The 15972-nt window shown below is 38.2% G+C and overlaps 3 protein-coding genes across 3 annotated transcripts in view; 1 reads left to right on the top strand and 2 right to left on the bottom strand.

Annotated features, from left to right (window-relative positions):
- The first annotated feature begins 7803 nt into the window (after positions 1–7803).
- Positions 7804–10155, top strand: LOC122649941 (protein trichome birefringence-like 31). Its single transcript, XM_043843206.1, has 5 exons — positions 7804–8294; positions 8679–8850; positions 9164–9363; positions 9456–9602; positions 9708–10155. Exons 1-5 carry the CDS (start codon positions 7900–7902, stop codon positions 10069–10071), a joined length of 1278 nt encoding a protein of 425 aa, XP_043699141.1. The 5' UTR covers positions 7804–7899; the 3' UTR covers positions 10072–10155.
- Positions 10156–12320: 2165 nt separating this feature from the next.
- On the bottom strand, positions 12321–15224 carry LOC122651024 (protein FAR1-RELATED SEQUENCE 5-like). Its single transcript, XM_043844367.1, has 3 exons — positions 15199–15224; positions 12787–14695; positions 12321–12449 (listed from the first exon to the last, which is right to left on the bottom strand). The coding sequence occupies exons 1-3, from the start codon at positions 15222–15224 to the stop codon at positions 12321–12323; spliced, it is 2064 nt and encodes a 687-aa protein (XP_043700302.1).
- Positions 14149–15972, bottom strand: part of LOC122649932 (uncharacterized protein YNL011C) — a 51228-nt gene continuing 49404 nt past the window's right edge. Inside the window, exon 15 of the mRNA XM_043843198.1 lies at positions 14149–14161. The gene's annotated coding sequence lies outside the window, so the exon portion shown is untranslated. The remainder of the gene's footprint in view (positions 14162–15972) is intronic.

The raw sequence follows: 15972 nt of genomic DNA, 5'->3' as shown, positions 1-15972 counted from the left end.
TTATACAGCAAAACAGTGGCCCAGCCAGCGTTACAGGTAATCAGATCATAAAAGCCACAACAAATAAGAATTGGGTGATCCACAAAAAGCAATGCATAATACTCAGCCAAATACATATGCTTTGGAGCAGTGAAAATGGTATTCATAGGAGCAACATTAATTTTACAAAAGCACAACGGGAGATGGAACTTCATCATTAAAAAAGAAAGGAATTAAAATCCAAATAAGATACTTATTAACTATTGCAGAGATCGATAGGAAACGATCCTTTTCAGAAGGAGTTAGGGAAGTAGACCATAGAATAGATTCATAACGGTTAATAACAGAAGAGGAACAGAAATACTCTTGTGTGAATCCCAAGTGGCTTAGCCGCCTAAATGTTTTTAGAAACACTATAAGTCAAAAAGAGAGAGATGCTAAAGTGATTCATTTTGCCTTTCTACAAAGGGGACAAAGAGTGTCAATGGAGGAGAATCTAATCAATCTATCTTTAATTAGTAGCAATTCCTCCAATTAATACTTTCCAAAAAAATAACTTAGACCTAAGATGTATGTTTAATTTTCATAATTATTCTTAACAAGAAAATTAACAATGAATTGGGTATTTATTTAACCTTCCATTCTAAGACAAGGGACAACAATACCACCCCGCAACAGGTGGCGAGGAAGAAATGATTGGGGTTTTTAGAATGGCCCTCACAACAAATGGTGGAAACAGAGGGACTATATAATCAGTAAACAAAAGAACCCAAGGGTCATCCCAAATAGAGATGGTCTCATTGATAAATTCTCCTACAAACCAATTTTTTAAGGGAACCCTTTCCTACTAATTACACATGGGTAAAAAGAGAGGAGTTTGAAAAATGCTTCACTGCCCATTAGGGATGTAAACGGATATTCAAAAATTCGAATTCGATTTGCATCAGTATCCATTTAGTGGTATCCAAATTTTTATTCGAATAATTTGAAAAACAAAAAAAATTGATCCAATCTGAATAGATTTCTATCTAATAATAAAAAATTTTAGTATCTAATGATCTTGAGGGTTTTGAAAGATTCTAAAGAATGAGGAAATGAGAATTACAACCGAAAGACATGGATTGAGAATGAATCATATTCGTTGGCGGAATGAAGGTCTGGGTTACACCATTACACAAGTCAGAAATGTAAATAGATAATCAAAAATACAAATTTGATTTGCATCCGTATCCGTTTAGAAATATCCGTGTTCGAACAAAAAATATCCGAATCTGATAACATCCGATTCATATTCGATCCATTTACGTCTCTACTGCCAAGGTATGGTCTTGAAGGGTAAAGGGTCACTGTCACACCATTGCTTGCTTAAGATATACACTTCTTACGGGTAGGGACTAGGGACTAAAGGAAATTAACAGTGGAAATCTTTATGAACGATTTTTCCACGATTGGTTGGTGAATGACAACATAACTGAAAGAAAGAAAGAAAGAAATAATTGAAGATGAGAAGAAGTTAAAAGGACTTTTATGGTGATGCAAGGTTGGCCTTGGCCCCCTAGTTGGGTAAGAAATGAAGATAAGAAAAACATGTTCTTGAAAGAAACAACTAATGGGAATTGTTGTATTCCTCATTGTCTTGTTGTTCCTCCCATCACTAACCACAAGAATAATAATAATAATAATAATAGGGATATGGTTTTTAATAATAACCATTTCATGGCGGCTCTCCAGCTATATTAGACTATGACAACAGAGAATGGTCCAATTTTCAATGATTTCAAACCCATGTGCCCACAAGGCTTTAATAGCCACTCGAAATTTCAAAATAGAGAAATCCCCAAAGCAATCTAACTTCCTTTAGAAGATTTTTACAAATTTTAGCCTCCAAAGATAATTTTCTATTAGTCAAAGAACTACTTGAACCCAGACAATTAATTAGTTTTGCTTTCTTTTCCTCTAATCGCATGAAGGGCCAAGGATTACCAAAATTTTCATTCCTGTGAGGCCCAATCAAATTTGGGGGAGTTTTCTAGATGGATGATCATGTTGGGACATTGCTTGTTTGATTTTGGTGATAACTAATTATGTTGTTTAAAGAAAAAAAGATTTATTTTACTTCTTTATTCTAACTTCAATTGATTAACTTTGCAAGTGTGCTGATTGAGCAATCATGGTTGGTCAAATATATTGCTTTTTCACTTGAAGCATCAAAAGGCACATCAAAGTACTCGTCATGAACCCTCGTAGTCAATTTGAGCTTTCAAGAGACATCTTCAAAGGATATTGTCTACTCATTTATAAGTCTATTAATGTTAACATACTGCATCACATGGACATTGTTAGGGTGTTACTTGAATCGATTACAAAACACAGCGAAATGGGATCATGATCAAGTAATAGTTATAAGCCTTACGAATTTCGTGTATCTACTTCAACTTCTAGACACTAAGAAGTTTACACCACCAATCCTAAAAGTAACTTGGAGAACAAGATTGAGAGTGAGAGAGAAACAGATCTCATCTTAGGGTTGAGGGCCGATGATACGTATATAGATCCCTCCTCCCCCTTGTAGAGTCCCATTAGGAATACAAGAGAAGGGGGGAGGCCACCTCAAATGGCCAACCTTCTCACCCTTGCAGGTCGTGGCCCACACAGCTGTCCCCATATGGATGCCCTGAACCGATTTGGATCCGGTTCGATTACATCTATCAACGGCGGCAAGTGACAATTAAAATTGGTATCAAGAACATTATATAAGACCAACTCAATTGGAGATATTTATTCCCTCTCTCCAGTGGAGATCTCCGCTATTGTTGAAGACTTAAAGCTTCTTCAGTCTAGATTTGCTTTTTGTTGCTTCCGTCATATTAAAGGACGGATAATGTATATATATAAAAAAAAAAAGGACAGATAATGTATTGGATCATTCTATTGCTAAATGGGCGGTTGGTTATCCTTATAAAGGTTCTTCGATCTCCTCGTTTCCTGAGGAGTTGTTGGATATTGTATTTCGGTTCCTTCTCCCCTCGGGGCCTTAATATATTTGGCCTCCTTAGAGGGGCTTTTGCATCAAAAAAAAAAAAAAAAAAAAAACTAAAAACAAAAAGAAACAAAAATTGGAGATATTTATTCAATAGGATCGGTCGTTCTGGATGCAGAAGGAAGGATCCATGTGACATGTTCCAATGTTACTTTAGGGCTTTTAGGCTATTAGGCTAGGGGTGGGGACCGTGGGGTTTTAGAACTACAAGAAGAAGATAGGAAGCGGTCCAACCATCTTGTATTGGTCCAAGGTCCGCTACCTTGTATCATGGCCATAATGACGGAGGCCCACCTAGGTTTTTGTTTTCTTTATTATTTTTTCTAACTGGCGCTCCGAATTTTATTAAAGATGTAAAAAGATAGTTAAAAATTCATACTTGATTTTTATTTGTATTTATTTATGGGAATTTGTATTAAAAAAAATCATTTTTTGAAAACTAAGTAAATTCATTTGAAAGCTAATCGAATGTGAATACGGATATTTTAAATTTATTCAATCCTTATAGATTTAATTGTAAGAATACAATTAAATAATATTTATAATACTAAAATATTCTTTTTAATTCACGATATATTACAAGTATTAAATGATAAAAGATAAAAAAATAAAAAAAGATCCATGACATCTATGTAATTTCAGATATGACACTTCAACATCAATTCGGCCTGGTGGTGGATTTAACCCTTCACCTTCTTATCTTTCTAAATTTTTGTCTTCTCCAATTTTTTACTGTCCAATGCAAACAATGAGAACACAACCTTGCTCTCTCTAGACTTACGAATTTACTCTATAGTCTCCACTAGGGATATAAATAGATAATCAAAAATTCGTATCTAATTCATGTTCGTATCAATATAGGGGAGTCTGGATTTGAAAAATCAATTTTTAGAAACTATCTAAATACATTTAAAAACTATTCAAATATGAATACAAATAGAATTATATTCAATTGACTTCCATCCGTAAACCTCCCTTGTTTCTAATTTCTAGTAGGTATTCCAAATCACACAAGAAATTAGCAACTCTACTAGTAAGAGAGAGGGAGAGAGAAAGGGGTAACAAACTCCACTTGCCCTTGTTATACGGTCCCCTACCATTAATGGTAAGTGATGTTGATAAATCAGATGGTTATTGTGTGTCTTCTTCCTAAAGAAACGAAAAAACAAAGTTTGAAATTTTTTACCGAGAAGGATAGGCACACCGACCATGTGCACTAAGCGAGTTGATGGCAACAATTGGAGGTATGGGATGGGGCATCATAAGAGTGATAGAGACACACAGTTGGAGTTGGCTTGTGGTACATCCGAGTGTATCCCCCCACCCTTAGATTTTTCCCAATTTTTAATTACAAGAAAAGTTTTTCCAACCAACCTACCGAGAAAGAAATCTCTTAATAAATACTTTATTATTTGTCACATGGAAAAATAATGTGATAGTTCTAACCTTGAATATATGAAAAAAAAAATGACAGATTTACGATATATTCACAAAATATGGATCTCATCTAAACTACCACACTGTAGATAATAGGAACCGTCAAAGTGTGATCCTTTTACGGGCGAGCTAGGAAAAACATTGCCTGTGGATCTGTAAATCAATTCCATAAAGCAGGTTCTCATGAAAAAAAATAAAAAAAAATTTCCATAAAGCAGGTGATGTTTGGTTTGCCATGTGGTTTACTGCTAAGTTAGTCATTCTTACCGTTGGTTAGATAGGTTAGGGTTTAGAATGAAAATGTGTTAATTTTCAGAGTCAATCTTTTTCGCCGTGTAATTTAAATAATTTTGAAAATTTTAATATATTTTTGAAACTTTATTGTCTGCCTTATTGATATGCAATTCAGCTTAAAATGACACATAATTAGAGGTTTATATGGACAATAGATTTTTTGGTAATCAAAAATTTATTGAGAAAAGTGAGCAACAACAAAGACATCCTCAAGGCAAATCTCTTGGAGCCAAAGGGTGGAAACAAGCCAATCTATCTTGCTCGAAAAGGATAGAGTTTTTCGGGCTAAAGTATCTGCAACAAAATTGCAATCTCTAGGAACATAAGAGAAGGTGGTGGACAGTAAATAAGAATGGAGGTGGTGGATATCATTTACAATAGGAATAAGGTCCACTGGGGGAAGCTAGTGTCCTTTAGAAAATACGAAATTGTTTCCAAGTTATCAGATTCAACGACCAGATGATCAATGCACTCCCCAAAAATCAAGACCATAGCTCATGGACAGAAGAGATATGCATGATCCATGAAGAGATCTTGTATACCAATGGCAATGCTTCTGCTATAGCAGGAAATCCAAGTAGCAGGGCTTGATGACCTAGGGTTTCTGACCGAATGGGAATGAAAGAAATTTTTTTTTTTTTCGGTTGAAGGAATGAGAGAATAGATGAGAATTGTAAGGAAAATCCGAAAGTCTACCAAAGTGGGTTTTTATTGCTCGCTCCGGGTGGCTCGAAGAGATCTGTATTCTATATGGGTTAATTAAGTTGCTACATAGGTCTCCTATACTCACCATCGATCTTCTCCATGCCATGTGTCTACCAACGAGGGTCACACTGCACCTCACTGGTAGATGCCAACATTGGAGAGGATTTTTATCCAAGGATTTGGGGAAGTGGTTGGAGTGCAGTGGTGGCTGCCAGCCGGTGTGTTTGGTGCAAGTCTAGGGAGGTCGAATGATTGACTTTCCTACACTCCCTCACCCCAAAACCCAATGCCACCCACTTTCTCTATCCACTCTCCCTCGGATCCAGCTCGTCTCTAGGGAGCCCAACGCCCAAGGAGTGCCTAGGGGGGAGCATCTAAGGGCAGGGCTATGCTGCACACATCCCGATGGATGCTCTATCAGCCATCGGGATGTGTGCGACACAGACCAACGCCTGGATGCCTCCTTGGGCACTGAGCTCTCTGGAGAGGAGATCAATCCATCGATTTGGGCTCCTCTCCTTGGGGGGTACCGCCCAATGAATGCCCAATGAGGCATCCAACGGTTGGACTATGCCACACACATCCCGATACATGCCCAATCAGACATCGGGATGTGTGCGGCTGTGCCACCTAGCCTTTGAATGTCTCATTGGGCATTCATTGGGCGATGCCCTTCAAGGAGAGGAGCCTACCCCCAATCCATCCCTCTCCCTCCTCTTGGCCCCTGGCACCCAATCCCCCTCTGGGCCACCATTGTAGTGGGCTCACTTTGGCACCCAAAAAAAAATGTGGTAAGGATTTAGATAGTTGGGAAAAGTAACCAAAAGGATCCACTATTTACCAAACCTTAGAATCGCCACATCGACCATCCACTGATTTTATGGGTGAAAGAAAATTAGAAATTTTCGCTAGATGGTGTGGTCATATGGCTGAGATGGATTAAGAAATTTGGGATGTGGGCAATTCAGAAATGCTCTATCTATACACTGGTTAGAATGACCATATTAACCCTGCATGTGACTCTAAAAGGTTGCCAAATAAGGAAATAGTTTCCATGTTGGAGGAAAACCACCATTAATATAAATGGGCCTCAATACTTCATTTTATTGCCTCAAGCCCACATTGTATTCATTAAACCCACAAGAACTGTTGAAGCCTGATCCAACCCGATAAAACTGCTAGCCCGTTTTGCAAGCTTGAATAATTTTGTTTGGGTTGGGCTTGCCTTCTAGGCCTAGGACTCATGCTTACTAACAATTGCGCATTAAGTCCAAGCCACGCACAAAAATTCTGGTTGGCTGATGATTCAACCAATTCTTTTGAATCAGACCAAACCACCTGGTCAAAGTTAAATTGACTTTAACTGAACCGAATTTGAATTGTTATACAGTGTGGTTATTGTTGGGGTTTCAAACGAAAGCAACCAATTCCATATCAGATGTGAGTAATCCGATATGAAGATTCTCTACTCGTTTTTTAAGACTTGGTCAAACACTCAAACCCAAGTCCAATATAGGCAGGTTTAACAAGGGCAAAATGTTTTAGACACTAATGACTAATCCATGAACTTGGTGGAACACAATTCAAAGTGCCTATCATGACTTATATCCTAAGAAGTTAGGAGAAACCCACGGAGTAGGGTTCACCCATTCATCAAGGGTCATCATTACTCTACCCTCCTCTAGTATGAAGTCGATAATGTACTCTCATTGTTCTCGATATTCATCCCAACTCACAGAAACCCATGAACAAGGGATTCTCCATTCACCATGTCTATCTTGATTTGACAAGAGTGTCAAGGGCATACAGCAATGCAGTGATATATGGCATCATGGCTATGATTTGGGCCACATTAATTTGTCTGGTTCTACCAAAAAAAAATTTTGATTGGTGGATGGATCCATCTGCCGGGGGCCCCTCTCAATTTCAAAGTCACAGGGTGATTAAAGATGATTACAGTTCTGAACAAGTGCAGTAGCTTGTGGTGCACAAAAGCTCATTGCTACCAGGAGGTCTTGGACTCTAGTCTCCAATTTGGATCCTCTGCTGTCGAGCAGCCGTGCGGATAGCATGCAGCCTCACACAGGCAGGGCATGGACCCCACCCAGGGAGTGGGTCGAGCGGTCATTTCGCCCCTGCCTGTGTGAGGCTGCACGGCTGCCCCGCTGCAGAGGATCAGGATCCTCAAGTCTCCTGGTTCACACTTTCCATCTCCTTTTTCCAGTCCAAACTGTGCACCAAGTCACATCTTCTCCATAGAAGATGTAACATGAACATACCAACCGGTGGTTGCATCTCTTTGCATGGAGTAGTTCAGAAACGCTTAAGATTGAAGACACTCTCACCCCCACAAATAACAAGAATAAGCAATCTCAAAATGATCAATACAGTGGTTATATTGGCATCAATTCTCATTCAGGTCACAGGCTCTCAGCCACCTCACAATGACAACACCACCTTCTTCTCCCCATCGCCAGATTCTATCCATCTTCCCCTTTGCATTGGCTTCTCTTCTTTTGATTGGATCTACACGACTTATCCTAGAGAACTCAAAGCAGGGCCATTCATTACTACTATTCCCACCTGATGATGCGATATTATCCATTGAAAGCGGAGAACAGAGTTCATGGGCTGCTAATTTTTCCGGCGGTGGATCGGTAGTACTGGACGAGTGCAACGTATTTGATGGGAAATGGGTGTTTGACAATGCCTCCTATCCTCTCTACACTGATGAAAGCTGCCCCTACTTGAGCCCACAGGTGACTTGCCAGAAGAATGGGAGACCAGATTCTCTGTATCAGAACTGGATGTGGAAGCCTAGTGGATGTGAACTCCCAAGGTAATACATGTTTGAACTTTGGACTACTAGTCTTCAAATTCATAAAATTCCAGTACCTGTGTATTGGGATCAGAGATGCAATTTGAGCTGAGCTTGAACTGACCCAACCAAAGGCTCTGGGTTGTTGCATTGGACATTGGTTGATGCCTCACCCAAACTAGTCCTTTAATAGGCTCAAATGGATTAATGAACACTTGAAAGAGCCTGGCTTGGTTAGCCCTCTTTGTAAAAAGGGTCTTTTTTTTTTAGCCTGGCATGGTTTTACCTTCTACATGTCCAGTTAGATCTCAAATGGAAATGACTGAAATGTGCTAAAGAAACATAACAACAAAAAATATTTTTACAGCTGAGAGTCTGAGTCAGTACAGGTTGATGAAATCTCAGGTTTGATGCACTGAAGTTGCTGGAGATTTTAAGGAATAAAAGACTAATGTTCATAGGGGATTCAATTCATCGAAGCCAGCACCAATCAATGGTCTGTCTTGTTCAATCTGTCATTCCTGATGGGAAGAAATCCATTCACAGAAAACCTTCCATGAAGATTTTCAGAGCAGAGGTAACATCAACTTCCACCTTTTTATCCATGTGTAATGTTGCTCTGTTAACATGTTACCCCATGGCCTAGTTCTCTAGAGGACATCATGTGTGGCTTACATTGATATGGTAATCTCCCTGTGCTGTCTAATGAATGATCTCCTTTCTTCATTTGATTCATTGGTGCTGGAATTCACTCCAGACCAGAGTAATTAACAATTTGCACACACAGCCACTATAACTATCCTAATATAATGATCTTAAGTTGGTAAAAAATAAAATATGATCATTTGGATAAATCAATTTCATTCTCAGGTTTGGTTATCAGTTTTCAGGAGTACAATGCCTCGATTGAGTTCTACTGGGCTCCATTCCTTGTGGAGTCCATTTCAGATCATGCCACGAAACACAGCGTGCAAGAGAGATTAGTCAAGCTTGACTCCATTGCCAAACACAGCAGACATTGGGAGGGAGCAGATGTGCTAGTGTTCGAAAGCTATGTATGGTGGATGTACAAGCCCATCATCAACGCTACGTAAGCATAGCCTCCCTTAGTACTACTGTTAATGTAAAATCTATTTGATCCTTACTTGTTCACATTTGATCATACTTATATTCATTTTACAGAAATGGTTTTGACTCTGATATCCAAGAGTATAATGTTACTACTGCATATAGATTAGCACTAAGAACTTGGGCAAGCTGGTTAGAATCCAGCATTGATACTCGTAAGCAAAGGGTCTTCTTTATGAGTTTGTCGCCGACACATTTATGGTGAGTCTCACTAAATCAGTTAAAGGGTATTCAAGAAAAATAAGATCATCAAAGAATATAAAGGTAGCATTGTGTAACAAGCACTAAATGATTGATTTTTTGCAGGAATTGGGAGTGGAAAACTGGAGGGCTTGGAAACTGTTTCAATGAGTCTTATCCCATCCAAGGTCCATATTGGGGAACTGGCTCAAGTCATGAAATTATGGGAATATTGCATGATGTCTTACGGGAATTGAAGGTGGAAGTGACCTTCCTAAATATCACCCAATTGTCAGAGTTTCGGAAGGATGGACATACATCGGTGTACACCGAACGAAGAGGAAAGCTATTGACAAGTGAAGAAAGAGCTAATCCAAATACTTATGCTGATTGCATCCACTGGTGTTTGCCTGGAGTTCCTGATACATGGAATCAGATATTGTATGCACACTTGTTAGCTGATTATGGTTTCCTTCAAATGTCAATATAACTCTAAAGAAAATTACAGAGGCTTTGTAAATCAATAAGAGGATTGTTTTTAACGAATACGCTTGATTTTACATTTCTTGACCAATTGAATGGATTAAAAAGGACACAATTTCTTGGACATGAAGTGAAACTGATCTCAAACTTGATATCAGGAAGGAACACTGTTGTTTTGGTCACCAATGACCAAACAGGTCTTCAGTATGGGTTGAATGGATTCTCTGTTTTTGTGCCTCTCTCTCTCTTTCTCTCTCTCACACACACACACAAATCTTGCCATGTCGCCCCCTCTATTGACTTCTGTTTTCCTTGTTATATATTTTTCAACTCAAACTTATTCTGGTTCTATTTTTATGGTCTCTGTTCTTGTCCTAGAAGGATTCACCCATTGCTTTTGCTGCGTTGCCCTGACTGCTCCATTAGTTCTTCTTCTATGGGAAGTTGGTCTCACAGTGGGGCCCCAAAAATGGTTGCTTCTTCGAATACCTAATATGCGCATGTATAGTTGTGGTCAAGGACAATGCAAGATTAGGTATTCAAAGAAGTTTTGGTGCTGCCCAACATCGACGGGGTAAGACTATGAATCAAATAGTCAATTTTTTTGTGCTTCATTTTGTAACTTATAATCTAGGAATATATTCTGTTTTTTTAGTAAGTCCATTTACCTTACATACAGGATGGTAACCATAGTTGTGGAATGTTCAAGTGGATCGAACACAAGTCAGTCACAGAAGGGGGGACCCTTCCTTTTCAATAAAAGATATGGGAAGTTCGTCTCATAGTGGGACGACTACAAACCCGGATATGGATGCAAAGAAAACAAAGTCTAAGGATTATATCGAACACAAGTCAATCACAGAAGAGCTCATCTCACAGTGGGACAACTACGTACAAACCCGGATATGGATGCAAAGCAAACAAAGTCTAAGGATTATATCGAACGATACTTGAGAGGAGCCATTAAAGGCTCGGCGGATAAACAAATGACTGTGATGGAGGTCTTTAATCTTATAAAAGGGCTTAACACTATTTCTTTTAGAGGGAAAGAGGGGGTTGAAAATAAGTCCTTGACATTATTCATCGTCTGTTGTGTAAAATGCATGAGAACATATTATTCTGTAATATGTGTATTATACTTTAATTTTAAATCCTTTCAACTCTAACTTAATGGTCATTTGCTTAAATATAGATCATTCTTTGTCTTATCATAGAAACTTGATTGATGTGGAGAATTAAGAAAAACAATCTTCTTTCTTTTTGATATGATGTACTCTGTTTTTTTGCTTAGGGAAGGTTTGTGATCACTTTGGATTCTCAGTTAAGTCTTGTTTAGAGTACTTATTTGTATGCGTATATATGTTTTCTTCCTTTTCTTAATGAGTTTGGGATCATAAAGATTAGATGGGTAGTAACTGGATGTTTTAACTCACCTAGACTGTTAGAGACCAAACATTGAAGGGACCATGTCCACAAGGCTTACTGTATGTATATGTTCTTCTAATAATATATGTTTGCGTAGAGGCCTCTTCATTTCATGAATTTGATGCCTGTTTTAAGTTACTTCAAATTCAAAATTTTGGGGAAGGGGGATAAAAGATGCACTGTGAGTTGGCTGATATGTATATTTTTCACATACTATGAAAGCCGTAATGCCCGAAGGGGACATGCTGCAAGAGCATAGATGAGTGGTGAGCATAGGAGGCGTGCAGCAGCAGTGTGGTTGGTGCAGTCGCGTCATTGAGATCTGCAGGGAAGCTGGGACTTCAACTGTACTTTAGGGGTGGTAGGCTTAGTGGGGCTCGAATTCATTTTCAAGCTTCCTTTTCTATTATCTTATTGGTGAAAGAACCATAATCTCCTCCTCCTCCCCCCCCCCCTCCCCCCACCCCAACTCCTCCCTTTCTGTCCATCTTTTCCTTCGTTTTTGTAGGCAGAGGCAAGAGCTGTAGAGAATTCGGAGATGTAACTATTTATGAATAAATTAAAACACTTGTGAAGCAAGGCAGAAGGGCTGACAATCTTTAACCTGACATCTATCCATGGTGTAAGAACCATAATCTCCTTAAAAGCAACTGAAATTCTGAAAGATAAAACAAACTCCTTTGACAATTACAACAGAGGCCAACTAGTTGATACACCCTTGATATGGGGCTAACCTTAAAAAAAAACAACCTATTTTGTGTAACTATGCAGTCCTGATAAGAAAAATAAAACCATTACAAAAATCTGGTTTGGGAGATGGCAAGGGGTTAATTAATTCTCAAGATTTGAAGATTCGCTTTCAGCCTCCAAGACTAGATTTGGAGCAACAAATAAGTCCACCATTGAAGCAGCAAGTGCAGAAGGAAAGGCAGGTTGGGAGGCAAATAGATCAACATTCACCTACACCAAAGGAATCACTGGAAAAAATCATAATGGATACATCAATGACTTATGCTCAAGAAGGAAATGAAGCTTAAACAGTATAACTATCATTGGTAATTCAATGCCAGAAGATTCTCAATGAAGCAATTAAACATAAATAAGAAATTTTCATGTTTTCATACCCTATCTCAGCAGATACTTAAGTTATTAAAGCAATACTATAGTTGTGGAGGCTTGGGAGGAACATGTAGTATGCTCAAATGACCCCTGTATTCCATATAATATAGCAAAATGTTAATCACAAAAGTGAAGCAAAGATGTTAAAATTACAAAAACCAAAATGAGTAGAAAGTACCTTAGTTGACTCATCTTGATTTGGATCTGGGGCATGATTGACAAAATTGTCTAATTGTTTACACAAATCACTAGCAACATTGTTCACCAATGCATATCCCTCTACTGTATTGGATGCCTGTGATGCAATGTGTAATAGTTTACGACAAAGAATTCTATAACGCTGTGTAGAATCCAAAATAACATCTTCCTCAACTTGTATTCCCTTGCTATCTTCCACTGCCATGCTTCTTGCTGCACGTGTCCATCTACTCAAAACATATGCTTCAGGAATAAACTTGATATCTAAAAAGTTTAAAATTTTCAAAACATGATGACATAAAATGCCAAATGTCTCAAATTTCCTACAACTACATTTAACCATAGACTCGGATGGATTACACTCAACTTTAAATTCCACCTCTAAATCAAGAATACCAACACCATACTCATGCAAACTATTACTTTCATTCCTCCACTTTATGTAGCAATAACTAGCCAATGTATACTCATCGTGAAAAAAGCCGAAGATTGAAGGAGTATATACTTCTCTTGCCTGTTTCATAATGGGTGTGTGGGGGAACAAGTTTCTTGGGAACTTATTTCGTGCCTCAAATTCAGCATTCAATTCATTAGCACGCTTATCATTGACTACCCTTTCAAAATGCTGAAAAAATTGTACAATGTCTAAAGTAGACTTTGTATAATCCTTCAAGTCAACATTTATACTTTCACTTAGCTGTGTACTTCGCATACCTCCTGTAAATGTATTCTTCATATAACATCTGGCCCACTTTTGTTTATGTCCATAAATATGATCTAACCATGAACTATTTTCAACATGATACTCAATCCTTAATTGTTTCCATGCAGTCTCAAATTGTACTTCCTCCTCATAATGATATATACACTTTTTCAGATCTAATAGAAAGCTTGATCCGTCCTTCATTAAGTTACCTAGATGTTCAATCCCATTTTGCATTAAATGCCAAGCACACAAACCATGCCATGTTCCAGGAAACACCTCTGAAATTGCCTTTGCCATTGTAGCATTTTGATCTGTAAAAAATGTTATAGGCTTCTTTTGCCCATGACTTTCCAAGAACGCCTCAAACAACCATTTAAACGATTCAGCAGTCTCATCATATAAAAGTACTGCCCCAAATACAACGACTCCTCTATGATGGTTAAATCCAAAAAAAGTACCAAAAGGCCTATTCTCCTTGTTTGTACAAAATGTAGTATCAAAGGTAACAACATCACCAAATAGTGCATAATCTATTAACATTCTCGCATCGGCCCAAAAGATATTTGTTATCTTCTCATCTATATCCAACTGCAACCCGTAGGTAAAAGAGGGATTGAGCCTGGTTTGTTTTCCAAAATAACATAACAAACTTTCCGCTTCACCATAACATAAGTCACGCTGACGTTTACTTCGGAGATAATTGCAATGATTAGCTCTAATTCCAGAAACATCAGCCAAGTCAATTTCAAAGGCCTGTATGTCTGAAACTTTCCGTTGTGATCGTAGCATGTGAGTGGTAGATAGTAGATGAAGCTCGTGATTATGATTTTCAACAAAATCATGGCATTGGTATATCCCATTTTCCAAAATCATGATTCCCATGCGAGCAGGACAATCGGATCTCGTCTCCGCTTGAGGATTTTTAATACCAATAGCACGCTTATCTTTTTGCCGCCTACCTTTTTTATTACATGCGAATCTCCTCGAAGTTATCGTTGACTTATCTTTTTTGCTCTTATTTGCATATTCTTTCCTGACACTAAAACCCAATCTTCCTCCGTAACTATTATAGAAATCAAATGCCTCATTCTCAGAATTAAACAACATGTCGATCTTAGGTTTATTCTCATCATCTAGACCTATTCCTTTATCCAGTGTACCTATTGGATTATCCATAACCCACCTGAAGAAGAGAAAAACAAAAAATTAAAATACAATGAATGAGCAATTCATAATGTTGTCTTGTTGAACTATTGCACTGCTCTCATATTATCTCATTGCATGGCAAAGAACTTCACTGATAAGAACTATTCAGATGTACTGTGGGGAAGGGTTTGAATGTATGACTGAAGCATCATTCATAATGAATGAGCCATTAAATTTTGGCTTCTAAAGAAGAGAAGCTAAACAGTTTATAACTGTAAACTTTTTAATAATGCCTTCTCTGTTTTGGTAACACAACAAGAGTATGTCTTTATACATATATTAACACATAGAGGTTCACAGACTTGACCAATTTCATTAGTTCATAAAGGTTAGAAGAAAATCATGAGCATAATTGTTCCTGTCAAGTAAAAATGTAGGCATCATTTTGCCACAAAACAAAGTGTTCTTGAATTTAAAATCAGTCATCGTGACTATCAATTTATGCTGTTTAAAGTCAGTAACTGTGGATGAAAAACTTACTTCTCCTCTCCTCTCCTCTCCTCCATGATTTCAAGCTTTTCTAGTACCCTTTCACCCTACTGTCAAGATCTACGTTTAAACACAAAATTAATCAAATCTATTATGACGAAAAAAAAAAGATTATGGATTTCATTAGATACAGCTGCCATGATTAGTGCTTAGTGCTTACCATTGCCCTGTAAGGATCGGTTAACGATTCACTCCAATGGTTAGGGTTAAAAATCCCATTACCCTCAAAAAATAAAACCTGAAAATAAATACATACACAGTGAGAGCAACCCAAAGCATAAAAGTCCATAGTGTAAATCTTCTGATTGCCAGATAAAATTTGTAAAGTCTAACCAAATTGCTCTCTTCAAGCAATGGACCAGATTCATTACCCAAAATACACTAAAATCAAACCCTGACCCTGATGTCTCCTATTTTAATCTATACAAAGCCCAGTAAGATAGAGAACATAGAAGAAGAAGTAATGGGGCAGTCAGGGCAACGCAGCTAAAGCAATGGGAGAATCTGTCCAAAAAACTATCAGAGAGGGAAAGAGAATAATAGAAGGAAGAAGAACAGAATAGAGAAGAGGGTGGGGGGTGAAGAAGAGCAGAAAAGGAAAACGTACCTAAAAAGGCTGAAACTCCGAGGCTGCCTTCACGCCCTTCAGTCTCCAGTGAGTAGTCAATGCACTTTGAGAATGGAGAAGACACTCAGTTGGGAACTCTCCAGCCGTCGTTGCACTCAATCGGGATGTTCAGACGGAGAAGAAGAGAAGGGGGCAGG

The sequence above is a fragment of the Telopea speciosissima genome, chromosome 2, assembly GCF_018873765.1.
Source record: "Telopea speciosissima isolate NSW1024214 ecotype Mountain lineage chromosome 2, Tspe_v1, whole genome shotgun sequence".
In the NCBI taxonomy this organism is placed as follows: domain Eukaryota; kingdom Viridiplantae; phylum Streptophyta; class Magnoliopsida; order Proteales; family Proteaceae; genus Telopea; species Telopea speciosissima.
Note: the sequence above shows the minus strand (reverse complement) of the source record. Positions and strands in the feature narration are given on the sequence as shown.